The following is a 20,578-nucleotide window of genomic DNA, read 5'->3' as shown; positions in this document are numbered from 1 at the left end:
AGAAAATAAATGCTGCACCTTGGACTATTTTTTGTTGACCCTAGGGCCTGTTATTTGTAAGGGGCCTTCACTGATCTTGATTTTTTTTTTTTGGATGGGTGATTCAGGCATGATTTATTGAGGGAGATATTTGGGGACCTAAATGACCATTTCTTTCCTCTCACTTCAACCTATTCTGTCCTCACCACTCCCAGCCCTATCTTATTCCTCAAGCATTATCTGTTTCTAGAAGAGCCAGGTGTTTCAGATAGACTAGATGGCTAGCCATTCCCTTCTCCAGGGGATCTTCCTGACCCAAGGATTGAACTCGCATCTCCTGCATTATAGGCAGATTCTTTACTGTTCCAGCTACCAGGGAAGCCCATCTTATTTCTCAAGTGTTATTTATTTCTAGAAGAATCAGATGTTTCAGATGAAGACAGGATGAATTCTTCCCAGCAGGGAAGTGTTTTGGAATAAGTAAATTTCAGCCAGTGACTCCCTAGTGATAAGGCTCTAGACCAGATGAGAGCAAAGGGAATTATAAGGCAAATCACAAAACAACAACTAAAAATTCAAATTAACAAGAATTCACAACAAACACAGGCTAATGGCTGTTTTATTAAAGCAATGTGGAACACAGCTAGAGGCCACTATGTTCTGGAAATGTAGGAAATTGGTTGAAATCATTTTTCTCTTGTGATCCCCATGTTAAGCCACAGTCAAATCCCTTTTAAGAAAAATCAATACAATTCCTTGCTATTTTGTATTCTTTTTAAAGCCTTGGCCTTAAACTCAGTCTTTTCCGCAATTGTTTATTGCTAAGGGGCAAACTTCAGATTTGGGAGAAAAGTCAGTGTTTTTGTGTTGAGTTGTGAGAGGAAGTGGTCAACTTGACTTTGTTTGTAAATAAAATGAGCAACTTGACCTTTTCCCCTTGTATTTTTGTATTGAAAGAAGTATATTATGCCTTGATAATGATAATTAGTACAATAGCCATAGAGTCTCTAAATGATTGGAATGGAGAAAAGTTTTATTTTAAATTTCAGATTGTTCAAATAGCATATGTCCTTTTACTAGAGGTAAACTTCGTGGACATGTAAGTGTGTCTGTCGGTGTGTGTATTCTCAAGCACGCAGGTACCCATTTATGCTATGTTGTGCTGTCAGTTTGAACCACAAAATAGAAAAGAATGTAAATATTTTGCAACGCTTACAGGCAGTCAGCCACTCTCAGGGATGGACGAAAGTTTGTTATTTTTTTCTTTATCTTTCCATCAGCTTACACTTTGGCCTAATTCCAGTGAAACCCTAGGTCAAGGGCAGCCCCTGCCTTCTACCGCCAGTGTGGATGTGGCTGGTAGAGGACTGAAAATAAATGACCATTTCTTTGGAACTAAAAGTGTCTGTTACAAGCAGAAAAATCAATTTAGTGGAACTCTGGATTTGTCTATTTTAAAAGAACACCAGAAGGGAAACCATTTTGGAGTGTGTGATTCAACCTCAGGAAGAGAAGGGTGTTTCTAGGGTTCTTAGAAAATTCCCATACAAGATTGTATTTCCTGGAGTGCTTGGAAAATGACTTGTAATGGATAGTTGAGATATTCAGTTTTAACCAGCAAGTCTTTTTGTTTCATCTTTTGTTTAAAATCTTCGAATTCCTAGGAGTTGCTTTTCTACCTCAAGAGGCAGTATATAGAGCGGCACTGCCTAGTAAAACTCTGGTTGGTAAACGGAATGTTTTGCATCTCTGCAGCCCAATATGGCAGCCACTAGCCACACATGTCTCATGTGACTGAGGAACTGAATTTTAGATTTAATTTCATTAAAAAAAAATTGAATAACCACATGAGGATCTTTACTGAACAGTGCCAAGTGTAGAACATCATTACCAGTCAGCATATGTCTTTGATTTTAAATATTCTATTATATTATCACCCTAAATTTTGATTTGTAAAATGTGACAACTATTACTCTTTCTAACTAAGTGATGATTACTTCCAGGTAATCTTTCATTTCCCATCCTCTTTGCATGCTAACAATGCATATATTATAATAATGGGTCTTACACTTTTATTCTAATTTTGCTGCTGCGCAGCATTGTTAAAGGACTCTTGCCTTCCAAATAGCTTATTATCCAAGAGCCATATATCTGGCAAGGAGTAATAAGCATTACTCATGAATTTAAGATGCCAATCTTGGGTTTTCTTTCAAATTGTTTTCAATTTAATAAGACCAAACTTCCCATAAAAAATAGGGGGTTATGAAAATAGAGCCTAGAATTTAGCATGTTAAATTGCATCTTCTTTTGCCCTTTCTAATAAGTGAACTGTGAGTATTTTCTGGTTAGTTAGAATGGGTATTGACTGAGGTTGAACTCTTCAGATGATTCAGACCCGATGTAATTAAGCATAGGAGAGAAAAATATACATTATAACCATTTGAAGCCCCAAAGTAAAATTAGATAATTGGCTAATTTTAAGTCAGTAGTAGCTTAGGTATTATTTGAATCAAAAAGAGAACCAACTCATTTAATTTGAAGTTATCACAAGCCTCCTCTCTTTAAGGGTTTAGGACTTAAGACATTGAGTTTTCTCTTTGACCTGCCTGCTCTTTGAATCCAGCTAATCTTTGATAGAATTTCAGTAGGAGCTGCTTTGGTGATCATTTCTATTTTACTTTATTTTTGTTGTTTCTAAATTCCTTTTCCTTAACTTTATAATGCTCATATCTTCTTTGTTGTTTGATTGTATTATTCATTTTTGTTCCTGCTAAAGCCAGTTGCCCCTTTCCTTTCACCCTTCTTTGGTCCAAATATTTCTCTGAAAAATCAAGTACATATTAACTGATTTCTGCTGGGAATTTACCTGAAGGGGACTCACCAAGATCCAAAACTCACATCAAAGGGAACTGAAGGAAGGAGGTGTGTCTGAATTGAAGCAGAAAGAAGGGAAAACAAACTTTATAAATTAAATTTGTTCTTGATTACAGAATTTATTATATTTTTGTAGAAAAATTTGATCTTCATACAAACAGATGTATCTTCCTTCTAGTTTTTCTCTACACACATTTATATATGTGTGTTCAAATTATCTACACATTATGAAAAGTGAAGTGTTAGTCACTCAGTCGTGTCCAACTCTGCGACCGCAAGGTCTGAGGCTACAGTCCATGGGATTCTCCAGGCATGAATACTGAAGTGGGTTGCCATTCTCTTCTCCAGGGGATCTTCCCCACCCAGGGATCAAACCTGAGTCTCCTACATTGCAGGCGGATTCTTTATGGTCTGAGCCACCAGGGAAGCCCTGTTTACATGTTATGGTTACATGTAATAGTCACATTTGATATACAGTCTTGGTCTTCAATTTTACTTTATCACATTTTTTTCCACTAATAAATTTTCTTCTAGAGATACTTTTTGCCACATAATTCCTTCAGATACATATAGACAAATTTCAGAGAGATGCAGGTTCTCAGTAGAATACATAATCATCATCTTTGAACATGTCTTACCGTACATTTTGATGACTCTCTTTGGGTAATTCCTAGACATATATTTGCACCCTGGAAAAGTTATGGATATTGAAACCCTCACCAACAAGGAGTGAATGAGAGCAGAACAGATTTTTAAATGTATTAGTGACATGGGAGTGGTTATGGTGAGATGAGAATTTCCTTGAGGTTATCTACTCAACTTCATCTGTATTTTTAGCTTAATTTCAAAGACATAGCACACCCTTGACAATAATATACTCTTGTGTTTCTTTTTTGCTGATTTAAGAAGTTTTTATATATGCTTGTGTTTATTAGTGTATTTATGATCAGTGTTGCTATTTATTTCAGCCTATACTTTGACTCTTAGTCATTATTATCTAGTGATTTTTCTTCCATATTTTATTCAAAAACATACAACACTGGGCAACTAAGCTTGAGTTTGAATGAATTATAAGTGCTCCTTTTTATTTAATTTACATCAGCTTTGTCAGTATTACGTGGTGATACTTACAAAGTATGTGGTGTAAGTTTTACATGGTGATACTTTGTGTTACACTAGGTAGCCACACATATCTACATGTAGGTTGTCGACTACAGTCATCTGCCACAGATAGGCAATCAGGAAATTAAATAATCTCAAAATGACTGGAACTTCCAGAGTAACAATCCAAAGGTCAGTGCACTTTATTTTGTTAGGAAGAAAATGTATACAAAGTAACCTACACATTAGAAGATGTAAAATACACTAACAAAAAGAAGGAATTGCCTGGAGCAGGAAGGAATGATTAGACTGACTTAGTAATATCAGGCAATTAAAACAGGCATGAAAGCTTTATTGCTTCGGAATTTCCAAGACATCTCGCTTCATTGATGGATGTTCATAAGTCTGATTCTGGATCATCAAACAGATCCTATGTTGTGGTTAACATGCATGTCCATTATAGAAGACTATGATGAAAATGGTTTATTTATTTTTTTTAGTTCTACCAGTTTATTGCTACCAACCCATCACCCTCCACCCTCATGCACACGTGCTCAGTCATGTAACCCCATGGACTGCAGCCCGCCAGGCTCCTCTGTCCATGGACTTTTCCAGGCAAGAATACTGGAGTGGGTTGCCATTTCCTTCTCCAGAAAATGGTTTATTAAAACATATGTTTGGGCATTTAATACAGAAGTTTCAGTTTCTTGTCACTTACGCAGTATACCTCATTCCATAGTGAGCAATCTTCAGAGTCCAGAGCCTGAACTTTTCCCTGTAATTCAAATATGTGGTTTGAATATATGTATATAATTTGAATTATTATAAGACAAGAATAATTTTGTCAGTGACTTTCCCAAATAGAGAATCCTCTTATATCAGAAAACTTGAAAGCAACTCCTGTCTGGTTTGAAATTTTGTGTTCTTTCCAATATCACACATAGTTTTCAAGTAACATCATTCCTTATATCCTGAAAATGTTTCTCAGTACGAATAAACATAATAGCAATATTTTCATGAGTTGTGGAAGACAAAGTGTGGTCGGGGCATATATTTTGGAGACTATACCAGTATATATATTTCTATCTTTCTACTGGATTTTTTTTTTTCAGGAAAGTCATTGACAAAACAATTCTCCTTAGTCCTGGCCATATAAGCATCACATTGTTGGAAGAGAAAGTTTGCTGGCATGACATAAATGACAGGGCTCTTGATGTCGATGTCATGACCCACTAATCAATTATGACCCACAATTGAAAGACACTAGCATGGAAATAGAGTGCGTCATTCACCTAGAGATAGATGGTTCTAAGGTTGGTTATTTCAGGGGCACTGAAGACCTAGAGAGTTTCTGCCTTTCTACTTGTCCCTCCTGGTTATAAGATGGCAGACACAACTCCAGGCATCACATTCTCAAACAAATAGATCCAAAGACAGAAGAGCACTTTTCCCTAGCGTGTGTATACACAGTTTTCTTTTTTAATGCATTTATTTTTTAATTGAAGGATAATTGCTTTACAGGCTCAGTAACAACTTAGGTACACAGTTTTAATTAGAGGGTAATTCTTTTTCCCAGAAGCTCTGCCTCTCCTATTAGATTTCCCTTTCAGCCTCATTCATTGTTCAGCTCCCAATACAACCAATCCCTAAACCAATCACTAATGAGGGAAACAGATGCCACATTTGGTGTGGATATGGTATTTTATAGTAACTGATGCCATAAGTGGAGGAGTGAGCATTTGTTCTATGGGACAGGGGAGGGGGCTCCTCCCTCCTGAATTTGTGGAAAGCCTGATGCTGGGATTAATTCCAGCACTGCCAACAAGGACCGAGTGGTGAGGAAAACTATCTGCCTGGGTCAGGAAGATCCCCTGTAGAGAGAAATGGCAATGCACTCCAGTGTTCTTGCCTGGAGAATCCCATGGACAGAGGAGTATGGCGGGCTACAGTCCATGGGGTCGCAAAGAATTGGACATGACTGAGTGACTAGCACTTTGTTTCATATTTGCCAAGGCATTTTGACTACACTTCTGCCATGGTCTTAACACTATTAGGCTTTCTCTTATTATTATTTGTGAGCTTATTTTAGCCCTTTGGTAGATTCTAGATTGCTTAAGGATGGGGACTTACCATTTTTATTAGGACATGGAATAGTGCTTTACCCTAGAGGGTGATTAATAAATACATACTAAATTGATTAAAATTGGCCTATGTCAGTTGATTAAAAGCTTTCTTTCTGACTTTTTTATTTATTCTAAATTCTTTAAAATCAGGTTATTTGCTTGAATATTGACACCCTCCCAGTAATGTTTATTCATTCCAGAAAATGATTAAGGGGCCTTAATCATTAAAGGTATTAGAATAAAGTTACTGTGGGTATTGTGTAATATAAACACTAAAAAAACTGTTTACAATTCTGTTTGGGTGTAGGAGGAAAAAGGAATTCAAATATAAATATAAATGGGAAAGTAAAGCTGTATTGAGTCCATTTTATGCATCTGTTAACATTTTGAAGACTATACAGTAGAATTTATCATCTTAAAGATTATGAAGTGAAAGAAATGACTTGTATATAAAACCACTGTGATTCCCTATTTGAAGCTCCATTTAATATAAGTTTTCTTAGGAAAATACCTCAAATATTTAAAATTCAGTACATTATTTTATGTATCACATAATTTCATCAAAAAATTGCTTTCAGTAGAATGAGATCAAAAGACCAGATTTTGGTTACTAATGTGGTGTGAAGTATAAAGCCAGTGCTCCAAGTTTTCATTTGTCTTGTAATATAAACATTTCAGAAAAGCTTATCTTTTTAATGTAAAGAATTCTTCATATAAACTTCCCCTCATTTGGTTCTGGCTTCCCAGGTGTTTCAGTGGTAAAGAATTCTCTTGCCAATGCAGGAGATGCACATTAGATCCCTGGGTTGGGAAAATTCCCTGGAGGAGGAAATGGCATCCCACTCTAGCATTCTTGCCTGGGAAATCTCACGAATAGAGGAGTCTGGTGGGCTACCATCCATGGGGTCACAAAGAGCTGGACATGTCTGAGCAGCTGAACAACAACATTTTGTTCTGGCTCAGTGACTATATACTTCTTCATAATTTTTCACACTACCAACTACTACAACTACTATATAAACTCCTATTTTTTTTTAAAGTTTTGAGATGGTGTAATTTAAATTGTCTCTAAAAAGAAATATAGTCCTCATTTGCCTGCAGAATGGTCAATTTGTAGGTGTAAATGAGCAGTTCTTATCTTATTCAAGAAGATCCATTTATAATATCTTCTTTCCAGTTACATGAAATGTTAAGTTTAATTCAGCACAAAATCAGGAATGATTTTTTAAACTTTTTATTGTTTGCTTATTTTTAGTTACAGAATTTACTAAGTAAGGTGGTGGTAGGAAAAAATCTTTGTGTTCTTGTGTCTTTCTGAAAGCAACTGAAGTATTTACTTCAGGTCTCTTCTCATTTTCTGATCTTTTAATCCTGGAAAAAAATTGCAAAAGAAGCAAGTAGAACAATTTACAAATATTCTTTGTGAGTACCATTTATAGTAACAAATATGGGTTCAATTTTGCCAAAACAATATTATAGCCATTGAAGTTGAACTCTGTAATTTTCAAACTTTCTTTGTTGTCTCATAGTCATTAGATATGAGGTGTCAGGATGGAGGCCCCTGCCTTCAGAATACTTAAAACAATTATTGAATAATAAAATAACAATTGCTATCTTTTGTTGAGTACTTTCTGTATGGTCATTTCTGAACTCATCACTTTATTTTCTTAAGATAATTCTAATTTTAGATGGGAATTTTAGAGAGTTCAAACTACCTACCCCAAATCACCTTTCCTTGAATCGCTCTGGCAAGGTTTATAAAGTTCATGACATTAATTATTAATAAAGAGATAAATGCACTTTTTTGAGATAAACACATTTTCTATACAAAGAGGTAACCTGTACCTTAGACTAGAATAATCAACTGTAGGCACCAGATTATTTGGGATACAATCATTTTTCAAATATGCTCCATATTTTGCACAAATATGCCTGTATTCTCCACAAATATGCCCATAATTTTGAAGCCTTATATAACATAGAATTTTTATTGGGAAACTATGGGATTTGTTCTTAGACAAAGGCTTGAAAGTTATCTGATTTAGTTACTTCCTCTCATTTTAAAGGGAAAACACCCATATAGTTGAAGTGACTTGTTAAACAGCATCTCCTTTTTGGGTGCAGAGTTATAACTGGAACCCAGGTATCCTAGCTCCCCATCCAGGTCATTTCTACCCCACCCCTCACCTTCTCAGTAGAAAATCATTAATAACATTTATAGCTTGGAATTGCATTTGAAGACTTACATACAGAAGAATTACATAATCTCATACACAAAAGTGAGGGTTTATATATATGGATAAGGCTCGCTTATTGACTATTTCCCACTCACTTGGAAGAGTGGGAAAGAGCTTTCTGTAATGAAAGGATATTTTGTCCTTTACTGTGAAGACTTACTGCTAAAAGCTTAATCTACAGAATCCCAGCGCTGAAAAGGAATCTAGCAATCTGTCCTCTTTAGCTTCCTCCAAGTTAGATTAAAAACCACTTTAAACAAGTAATTTTCCTTTAGGTTTTTAAAGAGACCTCCCACCTACCTGTTCAAATATCTGCATCCCCTCATTGGCAAAAATTACCCTTTAAAAAGAAATCTCCAGTTCAATTCTAGCCTATTCTTGCTGGTCAAACCTTTGAAAGATAAAAAGAACTAATGTTCCCTTATAGTACTGTCTGTAAAATTAGCAGGTTTCAATAATAGATATTCTGGTAGGAATTCAAAGTAATTACGGAGTTTAAACCCACCATAAAAGCTATTGTGTTAATTATAAGCCATATAGATGAACTCATTTATAATATAAACTTACAGCACATACTTGGACTAACCGAATCACTGAGCTGGAGCTGGAGCTACTGAAACTGTAGGCCTTGGACTGTGAGAGATTTTCAATCTCTGGGGGGCCATTTTCACTTGACCATTTTCATAAGTGTTGTAGTGACTTCAAGGTATACTCACCACTTCCTCCCGCTTGGTCTTGTCTGTTGCTGGCCAAGCTTCCAGAGGCAGGTCAGGAAGCATGGGGGGCAGAGGCTGCATGGGGAATATCGGAGGCAGAGGTGGCTGTGGCGGCAAGGGCTGGATGGGGTGCACGGGTGGCTGGGGCTGCAGGGGCTGCAAGGGCTGCAAGGGCTGCATGGGCTGCAGGGGCTGCAGGGGCTGGTGAGGCTGCGGCTGGATGGACTGGGGCTGGAAGGGCTGCTGGGCGGGCAGAGGGAGGTTTGGCTGGTGGTGTTGGGTTGGAGTCATGGAGTGTTGGCCAGGAACTGGCATCATTGGTTGCTGGGGGACCACGGGCTGCTGAGCTGGCACCATGGGGATGTGGTGATGAGGCTGCAGGGCGTGATTCTGGGGAGTCTGCTGGGACACCACGGGAATGATTTGGTGGTGCAGCCATCCACCCATGGGTTCGTAACCATAGGAAGGGTACTGGTGAGAAACAAAGAGTCAGGTTTACCATCAGCTCCATTGACTTCCAACTGGAGAAGCAGCAATGTTTTCTTTGTCAATATGGCAATATTAATATTTACTCAATTTTCTTTTCCTGTGCAAGAATTTCTAACTGTGTATACAGATTTGACCGCTTACCAACTAGAGTTCCCATTAGTGTCTATATGTGGCATAGATATGTTGCCTCACTTAAAAAGGGAATTGAAATGCATGCTTAATATTTTAAGGGAATAAAGAACCAAAAAAATCTACATACCGGGTGTCTTATCATGCTCTGGTACCACTTCAGAGGGGTGAGCACCTTAAGAGAAAGAGAGATTAGAATACATTTGTTTTAATTTAGTTGCATGAAATATAGACTCACTAATGCAGTCTCGTCAATACTGATACCCTGAAAATAGGAGTTCTGAGGAAGAAACAATAAGGTAGACATTTGTTAGGTGCTTCCTATGTGTGAGGTTCCACCTTACAGCCATCACACACATTTTTCATGTTTTCTTAGATACTCTGAGGCAAGTATCATCACTTTCACTTTTACAGACAAGGTCATGGAGAGTTAGAGGCTCATGAGCTTGACTGAGATTATAAAAACTGTAAGTCTGTTTAATTCCTCAGCTCCTGCTCTTCTTTACAAGAGAAAAAAACAGAAAATTAATGTGATATAATTTTAATTATATCCTTTTTTGATGTGATGTAGCAATGAAAAAAAAATAAAAGAGGCAGAAACACTGTCCCTCATACTAGAAACACAGGTTTTCAGGTCACATATGTCATCCTTTTAAGATATAACAGAAAATCTTGCCTCAAATTTTTATTAACACTTTTCCTCAGTTTGTATGAGTAAACAAACACATGAATTGTCATTTGAACCTATGAAGGAAGTAAGATTTTTCCTTCTTTCTAAGCAGTATGTATTTGTTTCACCCCAGGTCCAGCGACTCCTTCAGATAGTAGTACAGTATTTGATATCAATACAATAAACAATTATTAACTTTGCTCAAGTCATACGTAACAAAGCACCTTTGATATTGCATAACTATTTTGCTCCCCAAACAATATTTTGAAGGCAGGGTATTATCATTATTTCCCTTCTCCAGATGAGGAAACCAAAGTTCTAGAGAGAGAAAATGATTGACCTAATGTCTCATGGTAAGTATGGGGGTGAGGAGAGCCTCAAACCCAATTTCCAGAAATCTCATGCTTTCCATTGCTCTCACAGACCACTTGGTCACTAATATTTCAGTAAGGACAAATGAGGGAGATACACAGAGTGTGAATATCTTAGAATTGGGAGTTTTCCAGCTGGAAAGGATCTTAAATAATATCTTACCTGATTCCCCATGTTTTACAGGCTGGGATAGAACAAAGCTGTTCAGCCAGAGTTCATTTCTGCCCTACCGTGCAGTCCCCCTGAATGGTAGTTCATGGGAGATAAACTTTATAGCCATATAAGGAGGAGAAACTGAGTCAGAGAGGCCAGGTAGGAGGGTTCTGGGGCAGTGAAGGCTTGGGATGACCCACCAGGGCTTAAACCAGGAAGCTGGTAGTGAGAACTGAAAAAGTGGGACTGAGAAACATCTCGAATGAAGAATCAACACACTATTCTTTATAGAGCCCAGGGCATCGTTAACTCAAACAATGGTCAAAATTAGTAAAGAGAAAAATTACCTCATAGCTGAAGTTGATATAACCAGGGTGCCCAGGATGAGGTGGTAGCTTTTATAGGAAGGGGGAAAGGAGAAGAAAAAGAATGATAAAGAGGAAGAGAAAAGGGAGGGGGAGAGAAAGAAGGGGAGAGAGAGAGAGGGAAAGAGATTAAGTCAATATGCAATTTTCACATTAGGAGAGACTGCAGCTACTTTTAAAAAATCTATATAGTGCAGAATATATTTGAGGTCTACTTTTAGTTTGAACATGTGCCCTGTGTAGGAGAGGAGCCCTCTTATTTTAAAGAGGTCCAGAACAGCTAGATGTCCTAAGAACAGAAACCAGCACGCATTTATCCTCCCCTGATCTTCAGACACCTCTCCGTCCATGTAGTCAATCAGTGTTACTCTAGCCCACCCATCATTTTATTTCTTGATGAAGCTGTCTACTGAAAAAATATTCACAACCTAAAAGTTGAGAGTTATAGTTTCTTCAGCGGGAGTTTTAGGACTTCAAGACCAGGAGGCAACATCTCAAGTTACCCAGAGAGAACTGCTCCGAGGAGGCGATGGTGGGGAGCCAGGATATATAAGAATTTTGTAACAAAGGGCAGGTAGACTGAATGTCAAAAGAGTATTGTTAATGAAAGAAAACCAGATATCTGTAGTGCTTTCTCTGTATACAGGCAGGGGGAGGAGTATGGGCTCACTGAAATCATTCCTTTGGTCTGCAGCTCAGCTATCTGGGGCCAGCGTCCTGTGTTCGCCTTTCCTGAAAGCTTCCTCAGGGCTCACTTTCGGGAGTGACTGCAATCTGATGGCTTCTAGATGGCAGGTATTCCTTCCTCCCTGAGGTCCCCTAGGGCTCACCAGCTCACCCTGAAGGGGGCTGCAATCACTGATGACTGTGACATCCTTTGTTTACTGATATGGCAGGCAATATTCCTTGTCTCAAAACTCACTCCAAGTTGGGGAGAAGGGTATGTTTTTCTTACACAATTACAAAATGCCAGCAAGAAGAGAATTGTCTCATGAACATTCCCTTATAGATCAGGAGGTGGCTATGTGCTTAAGTAAAAGATATTACTCATAATTGGCATGCTAAGTAAATAACACATGAGCAGCAACAAAAGAAACAACTACGTGTGAATCAATGCATGTGAAAACAAGATGGGTGTGGTACAGTGGAAACAGTATAAATCACATGGGAAATGAGAGTTGATTTATGAAGTTTTGGCTGATCCTTTTTATTATTCTGTCATCTTTGTATGATTCTGTCAATGTTTCTATGGTAGAAAAATTTTGAAGCTCAAAATAAAAAAAAACAACCTGAATAATTATCGAAACCAAGACTGTCTGTCTTGTCAAAAGTGGAGGCCAAGTGATTGATGCCTGCATTGTGGAATTCTGGTTGGCCTTGAGGGGTGGGGGGAAGGGGGAGAGGAGGACGTTTCAGACCATCCCCCTCAGACTGTGAGCTGATTAAGGCTCTGTTCTTTTAAAATGCTCAAATTTCATAAGAGGGTTTATTCCTCTCATCTGAGTGTGAATTGTTTTCCTTTTAGTTAACTGCCTTTCCTCTATATTCTTGATAGAAGCCCTCAGAGAATAGGGGTGTTAAATTGAAGACGGGAAAAGGGACTGAATTTGCAATGCTGGTCCCCTCAGGGACCTAGGAATTGCCACAATGCAAGATTTCAGGAAGGCAGAGCACAGAATCTTGGTCTTATGGGTGAGAGAGGAAGAGAGGAGGCAGATATTCAAGCTTTGCTGGCTTCTGGTTGTATCAACTGCTCTTTAGGCCACTGAAAAACAGATGGGTACTGCTTTGCCTGCATGTGATCTAACCTCTTGTGTACCTGTATTTAGAGAGAATTGGTCAGACCTCCCAGCCCTTGGTACATCTGAATATAACATGTATCCATATGTATTGAGCATAGATTGGATTCCAGACAACCACACGGATGTCCTTCACTTAACAGGTACACCCAAAAGGATGAGGGCTCTTAGAACAGGGAGATGGTTCAAGAAAGGAATTCCTAAATCTTACCCTCTGAAGGTCAACAGCAGTGGACATGAGGGAGCAGGAAAATATTTGGACACTTGTGAAAAGCTGAATTGTAGAGAAAACTGACATTTTTGTAATATTTGCCTAAGGCTGGTTGAATACTTTCTCTGGAGGCCTTTCAAGGGTCCCTTCCAAAAGTTTCCTCCATCTAGAGATGGGTGATGATATTTACAGGCTAATTGTTCCAATAGAATCTCCTGGGGTGCTTGTTAAAATACAGAGTCCTGGGCCCCACCCCAGCTGTACTCAATGAGAATCTTTGACAGAAACATCTGGGAATCCATTTTTTTATAACAAGCTCTTCAAAATGTTTCTTAAGCATAGAGACATTTGAGGAAATCTGATCATGTACTGTTTTAAACCCTAACGCTTACCCACTGTGGGGCAGACTTTTGTTTCCAAGTTTGTGAAGCTGGACATTTACTTTTGAAGGAGGGGTTTTACTCACAGGCATAGAGAAGGCTGCTCCCAGGAGGCAGGCAAACAAAATCCAGGTCCCCATTTCTTGATAGCCCTGAAATACAAGTCAACCCCCATTTTTCTTATCTCTTCTCAAAGAAGGACATAATTAATGCTTCATAAAGCCCACATAAAAATCTATATTAGTCTGTTGCTAATAAAAAGGATGGACCATTTCTTGTGAGATTACTTCACTCCTATATGATTCCAGTTCTCAACCCTTTTTATTATTTCTGGAATTATAGTGGTAATAAAGATGTTTTTCATTTAGGTTGAGAGCTGAACAAGCTTTAGGGACATAACAGAAGCTAAATGTAGGTTATAATTAAAATGATTAACAATAGAATTAACTCTAAAACTGAGATCATCAAGGTGCATACTATTTGATACTGTTAGAACCAGGAGGCGCAGAAACGTTGGTTTTGGTACCATCCACCTGAGCACTGCTACTGTTAAAGATCAGTCATCCGAGAAAATAGAATAAGGAAGGAATGGAATTTAATTTCAGGTGCTCTGACTGACAGGACTTAAGACCCTCAGGTAACATCCTTAAGCTCCAGATGTGGAGCAAAAGATGTGGTTGAAGAGAGGGGAGAGGATGGTGCTAATATCCTGTTATTCTCTGAATGTCGAATGGCTTTTATTGAAAAGATTCCATATTTAGATGATGACATTTTCCTTTTGTTTGACACTGCACTGTAATTATTCCACAAATAAGACCCTTGGAACATGAAGCAAAACAAGCCATCCTAAAATACATTGCCTTGTGGTGCAAATTACTGGCTAACTTTGAGAACTGTCAGAAGAAAAGCCTTAAATTTGCATCGGAAATGAGTATCGAGTGTAATAATGCAGGCTATGAGAAGTACACTGACATTTTTACCTCCTAAATCTGTTTTGTTTTTTGAAGTTTGCATTAATGAGGAAAACCATTTTGCTGATGGTTCTGTTTGATGGAATTAAATGAAATGTTTTTCAAAGTAATGTATCACAGCCTGTGAAAATTTACTTTTGCCTTAATTGATAAGTAATTAAATATTTCGCTGTGAAATTTGGCCCTGAAAAGTGCTTTGAGATTCTGGACCTAAAATTTAAAGAAATATAGACAAACATTTTGCTGCATGGGAAAGTAACAATTCATTTAAGTAATCAGTTTAATTTAATCATGGTCCAGCTGAAGAAGCAACTGAATATTGACAACATAAGTTATTAGACATATAGAACACATTTGCATCTTTTGAACATGAAATGCAGAAAAAGAAGTAAGTACAATAGAAAGGATACCAAATTATGAATAAAATCCACATACCTTTGAACACACGTACTCAGTAAGTTTCTGTCTGAAACTCAGGGATGCTTGATTCTTTAGATTTCTTCCAACTAAGAGCTCATTTTATACCATTCACAGCATCTAGAGCAACCAATCAGGTTTCTGAAGGAAAAATGTGTTGAGTGTAACTAAAAATCCCTGCATCATGACTTTTAGAAGCTGTGATCAAATATAAGACTGTATGTTGTGATTAGTGCATATAGTCTTTCATTATAGGCAATAATAGGTTTAACAGGCAAACAATTTCATCAGTCTGTTTTTAGGTCAGCAAATGAGTTGACTGCACATGCTGATATATTCAGATTTACTATTAAGAAACAGCCATGTCATTGCCTGTTCCCTGGTTCTAACGAACATAACATTGTTCTTTACCAAAAAAATGTTAGATGGTTGAGTTTCTATAGTCTAATCAATGTGTCCTTTAGGGTTCCCCAGCCCTCAGATCAGGATAAATTGATTGAAATCTCCATTCTGGTAAAATCCCAAAGCTCTTGCCAACAATTCTCTAAGGAATTATAATTTCAGGATCACCACTGCTCTTTTTGCTACTTCCATTGAAGATATTTTCTCTGTTCCCTGTGAAAATTCCTTTATCACCTTCTCCAAACTTTATCAACCTTTGTGGTGATAAAGGTAATTCCTTTATCACCTTTATCACCATTCTGGTGTCCACTGAAAGAGAGGATAAAGACCCTTCTCCTTGGCCTCATTCTGTAACCCATCTGCCATCCAAGCCACCATGAACTCAAGGTTCTCCCAGTAACCAAACTTTTTACTCATGATTTGAAGGACAAGGCCAGGGACATACCACATACCACACCACACACTTAAAAACACATTTTAATTCCTGCAAACAAATGTATATCACAGGAAGCATTACCCTGGCTCCCCACCCCACACAGCAGCTCAGCCTCTCTTAGTATGATGGCCCTTCTTAACCTACATCCTTCTGGCCCAATCCCACATTCTCTCATAAGCAAATCCGTTTTACTCTTTTTTTTTTTTCTTTCAGAGACTCCTAACTGTCCTTTTAGTTATCTTATCCCCATGTTCACAGCAGCCTCCCCTTTGCCTGAACAACCACCAAAGCCCTATTCTGAGAGGACCTCCAGTCTAGCCATTAAATTTTTTTATTCTTCTACCTTAGTAAAGAATATGGACTTTTATTTTGTTCTAAAATGTGATCAGTAAAAAAGCAAAATTTATTGGAGAAGGAAATAGCAACCCACTCTAGTATTCTTGCCAGGAGAACCCCATGGATAGACAAGCTGAGCGAGCTGTCGCAAAGAGTCGGACATGGCTTAGCAACTAAACAGCAACAGCTATATGGCACAGGTAACTATATTCAATATTCTGTGATAAACCATAATGGAAAAGAATATTTAAAAAGATGAATATATTTAAAAAAACAAAATTTGTGACTATTGATTAGAGGTAGCTGATGAGGAGTCTATCATTATTCAATCAATAAAGGAAATTCTCATTATATGCTCAGATACTGCTAGCAGTATAGCTGGATCTTTTTGACTACTTAAGTAATATTTCTAAAGTTTCTTCATGTACATATATCTTTATATTGATACTCCACATTGGCTGAATTAAATTCAAGGAGATAATATCCATGAAAAGCAGTATAGTATTAAGAACTGGAGGTTAGACTTACCTGTGGGTCCTGAACCCAGCTTCACCAAGGGTTGAGGGACTTGAGAAGATATGTAGCCTCTCTGAGCCTCAGTTTTCTCATCAGTAAAATGAGGACAATTCTAGAGCCTACCAAGAGGATTTGTGTGAAAACTAAATGAGAGACATCTCTGGGGGGAATGGAAAGTTATCACCTTCTTCCACCCCATCACTTGGCACACAGTTACTGTTTAAAAATGCTAACAAATAAGATGCTAAGATAATCCTTGGGGATGAATTAGTAGAAAATGAATGACCATTGTGAAGAAAGGTAAGGTAGACCTCTCAACCATAGAGATAGAGAGAAATTACAAAAGAGAAAGTGGAAAGTTATAAGAGGCAAGTATGTGATTGAAAGGGAACATAGAATATGCTTCTAAAAGTCAATTGTGCCCATAGTTTGCATTTATTCATGAGTGTATTTATTATATTTCAAAGGTAAGAAGGATTCCTTTTGAAGGAAGTTGCAAAATGGATGGAGAATTGATATCAGCTTACTTGGAGGGAGAGGAGGTGGGAGGTGTGTGGCAAGGAGATAAGGGAGCGTAGGAGGGACAGTACGAGGGAGAGGAGGGAAAATGTAGATCGTATTATATGCTTTTGCAATCTTTCTCCTCATTTTATTTAACTACATATGTTGAAGTGCCTGAAAAGATTAAGGACAAGTCATTTGCGAACTAATAGTGGTTTTGTAGGTTTATAAAATGTGTCTCATTATTTTGCCTCACCTTTCAGCAATGAGAGTCATACATTTGGCCACAAGGATCAGCAAAATGATTCTTTATTATGGCATTAATTTCTCTGGTCCATCAAATAGTGAGTCATTGCCAATCCTCCATGGGCACTTGTTCAGTATAATGGCAAATACAATAGAAACAATATGGTTCTTTCTATTAATTTCTCCCTACTGAATATCCCAAGTCACTAAAATATCCCAAGGTACTAAAATATCCCAAGGTACTAAAATATGGATCTCTATGCTTGAAATCTCTTCCACTAATTTAGGTCCCACAGGCAATTTAACAGTTACTCAATGTTTTTCAATTGAAAAATTTTTCCTATAAGCAGTTGTTTCATTTATGACTAAGTTAACTTTATAAAACAGAACTTACTAGACTGAACTTACTAGGCTTATTTTGTTAGGCAGAGGCTATAACATTTCCAAAGTATTTGAGTTATTGTTTTTTTTATTCTCTGACATCAAATATTTTCTTTTTTTTTTTAAATCACCATTTCAAAAATGCATCACAAAATAAAATATTTTCCTCTATGGAAATATCTATGGAATATCTGTGATAGAATGACCCAGAATGTATCTTTATTCCCTTATGCATTCATTTCAAATATATATGTGGAATACTTATGAACCTAGGACCATTTGCATTACTTAGGGGACAAATATTGATATATGAATGATTTTATTCCTGTTTCCAAAATCTTTTCTCCAAAATGGCTAGTGAATAAATGCCCTTATAGATTCCCATTCTTGCTTAATGGGAACAAGGAAGATCAGAGAAAGGGTTACAGAAACATTACATTCAGACACCTTCTGCCCCAGAAACAGCTGCTCTAACTCTCTCCTGATTTTTGTGGAATCAAGCAGGGGCTGCAGGACATGCAATTCATGTAGAAGGGCCTCAGACTGGGATTTTGGCACAAATCAAGAACCAAATGGTCCCTGCCTGCCAGTGGTCAGAGATGAGGCAGTTCAGTTCAGTTCAGCTGCTCAGTCGTGTCTGACTCTTTGCAACCCTGTGCACTGCAGCACGCCAGGCTTCCCTGTCCATCACCAACTCCCGGAGTATGAAAAGAGATGAGCCAAGCATGGGTTAATCCCAGGCAACTAGAATCTAACCCACTGCCGTCACACTCCTTACTTTGTCCCAATCAACTACTCTTAGTAAAGAGAAGGCATGGAAATCAAGAGGCTTAAGCACCCCTTGAGCTCTGAGCGGAGGCATATCTTAAATGGCTTCACTTCCTGCAATGCCTGGCCTCAGACAAAAAGTTAGATACTCAACAACAACAAATTTCATGCATACAGAAAGTTTTCATGTGGTGCTTTATAGTTTTTTAATAAGTTCTTTGGGCCATTTTTCCATAGTTACTCTTTTTCTTGACTTACAACCCATCACACTTTGCTGTCCTCACATTCCTTATGCTAGCAACTTCTCCCCTTGTAATCTTCTGATTTACAGTACGCTGGAAAATCACATGGCCAAGCATGTTAGGAATATGTGTGCACTGTAAGTAAAGAGATGCTCTAAGCTGAGGTGGCCTGGGAGGCTTACTTATGAGAAAAGCTCAAAACTTTCAGTATTGCGGCCTTGGTTTTTTAATGCTGGGAGGACATTTTGTTTTGTTTTTGCATTTTCCCCCTTTGCTCAACTTCCTGGTTTTCAGCAGTGGTCGAGATATGCAAGTGACATTTGGATAAGTGAGGTGTTATGAGTTCCAGAAGACTTTCCTATCATCTGTAGGAGCCTATTTCTTGAATCTTCCTTTAAAGCAGATCTACAACTCTCTAGTATTCTAGAATAATTTCAGGAGTGGGTTTTCTTATCTGGCTGGAACTAAAGTCAGATTTTAGGTATTTCTTCTGTAGACATTTACTTAAAAGAAAATATCATTCTCCAGGCTGGTTGTTTTGTTTGGGTGCCTTGCTGGAGTAAAATTGTACCCTCTTCAGAACCCAGGGACACCATCACTCATTGATTCCAATAAACACACTGACTTCCCTTTGCAACCTTTAAAAGTCAGGTATTGTGTCATACTTTCTTGGGAGCTCTTTGGTAGCTAGAAAAATCTCTTTTACATGTGTCAATTAATTGATGAAAATGTAGAGAAATTATCCAGGATATAACGAAAATCTTTCAAATGTCCTTAATCTATGTGGAGTCTCCTAAACAAAGAAATCTTGCAGTAATTTAGATAAGCTTTTAAACAACTAAGATGGATACCTCGGTATTGCTGTCAGTGCTCCTACGGACTTTCATGCAAACAGCCTCTGATAAGGACCTAAAAAGGGAGATGCTGTAAAGGATTTAGAATCAGTTATCACAACATCCTCATTATATTTGGCTCTGACCTGTTAGTTTAAAGTGTAATATATTACAAGCAAATATACTATGATAGATAAAATTGATTTTTTTTCCTTATTTGAAACTGAGTTAATTTGCTTGATATAGTAAAGTTTTGTTATTATTATTATTAGCTTTCTAGGCTTCAGCTGAAGGTGTAATTTGAAAAGAATAATAGCAAAAAACCTAACCTCTCTCACCCATATTCACGTATTTTAGTGACTGCAAGCCATCAGTACATATTCCAGAATATCCTGGACTCAACTGTTTTATGGCTGGTCATTTGAAGCTATGAGGAAAAACAGGAATCTTCTACTGGCTAACAACATTTAATAAGTGAGTAGACTTGGGATTTAAAAAAAAAAGCATCAGAAAAGCAGTAACGGGGTAAAGAATTAGAAAGAAGAAGGGTATATATAAGAAGACAGAAGTGCATGGTGATTGTATTCAAGGTGGTGATCAAAGGTGGTGACTGGCTCAGCAAGCCCCAAGTGTCCTAAAATGAAAAAAAGAAACTTTACTGAAGCAGCAGGAAATACAACAGCACTGTAGTAAAGGGACATAGTCCTAGGACCCTAAACTCTTATGCCTCAAAGGCCAACACTGTGATCTAACTTCAGTAGCCGCTGCTGAGCACTTCGTATATGCCTAGCACGGTCATTGGCGCTGGAGTACAAAGATGAATAGGTCAGTGACCCAATTCTCAAACTGCTCACAGTTTCTATAAGCATTATTCACTCTGCATTGGGGTGGAGAATGCTAGGAGAGGGTATTGGAACAGATGGTCCTTTCC

The 20,578-nt window shown here is 37.8% G+C and overlaps 2 protein-coding genes across 7 annotated transcripts in view; one reads left to right on the top strand and one right to left on the bottom strand.

Moving 5' to 3' along the window:
- Positions 1-20,578, top strand: part of ARHGAP6 (Rho GTPase activating protein 6) — a 540,556-nt gene that overhangs the window by 389,308 nt on the left and 130,670 nt on the right. The window lies entirely within an intron of this gene.
- Positions 9,016-13,738, bottom strand: AMELX (amelogenin X-linked). Its single transcript, XM_070292179.1, has 4 exons — positions 13,685-13,738; positions 11,191-11,238; positions 9,779-9,823; positions 9,016-9,501 (listed from the first exon to the last, which is right to left on the bottom strand). Exons 1-4 carry the CDS (start codon positions 13,736-13,738, stop codon positions 9,016-9,018), a joined length of 633 nt encoding a protein of 210 aa, XP_070148280.1.

This window comes from Ovis canadensis, chromosome X, assembly GCF_042477335.2.
Source record: "Ovis canadensis isolate MfBH-ARS-UI-01 breed Bighorn chromosome X, ARS-UI_OviCan_v2, whole genome shotgun sequence".
NCBI lineage: Eukaryota > Metazoa > Chordata > Mammalia > Artiodactyla > Bovidae > Ovis > Ovis canadensis.
Note: the sequence above shows the minus strand (reverse complement) of the source record. Positions and strands in the feature narration are given on the sequence as shown.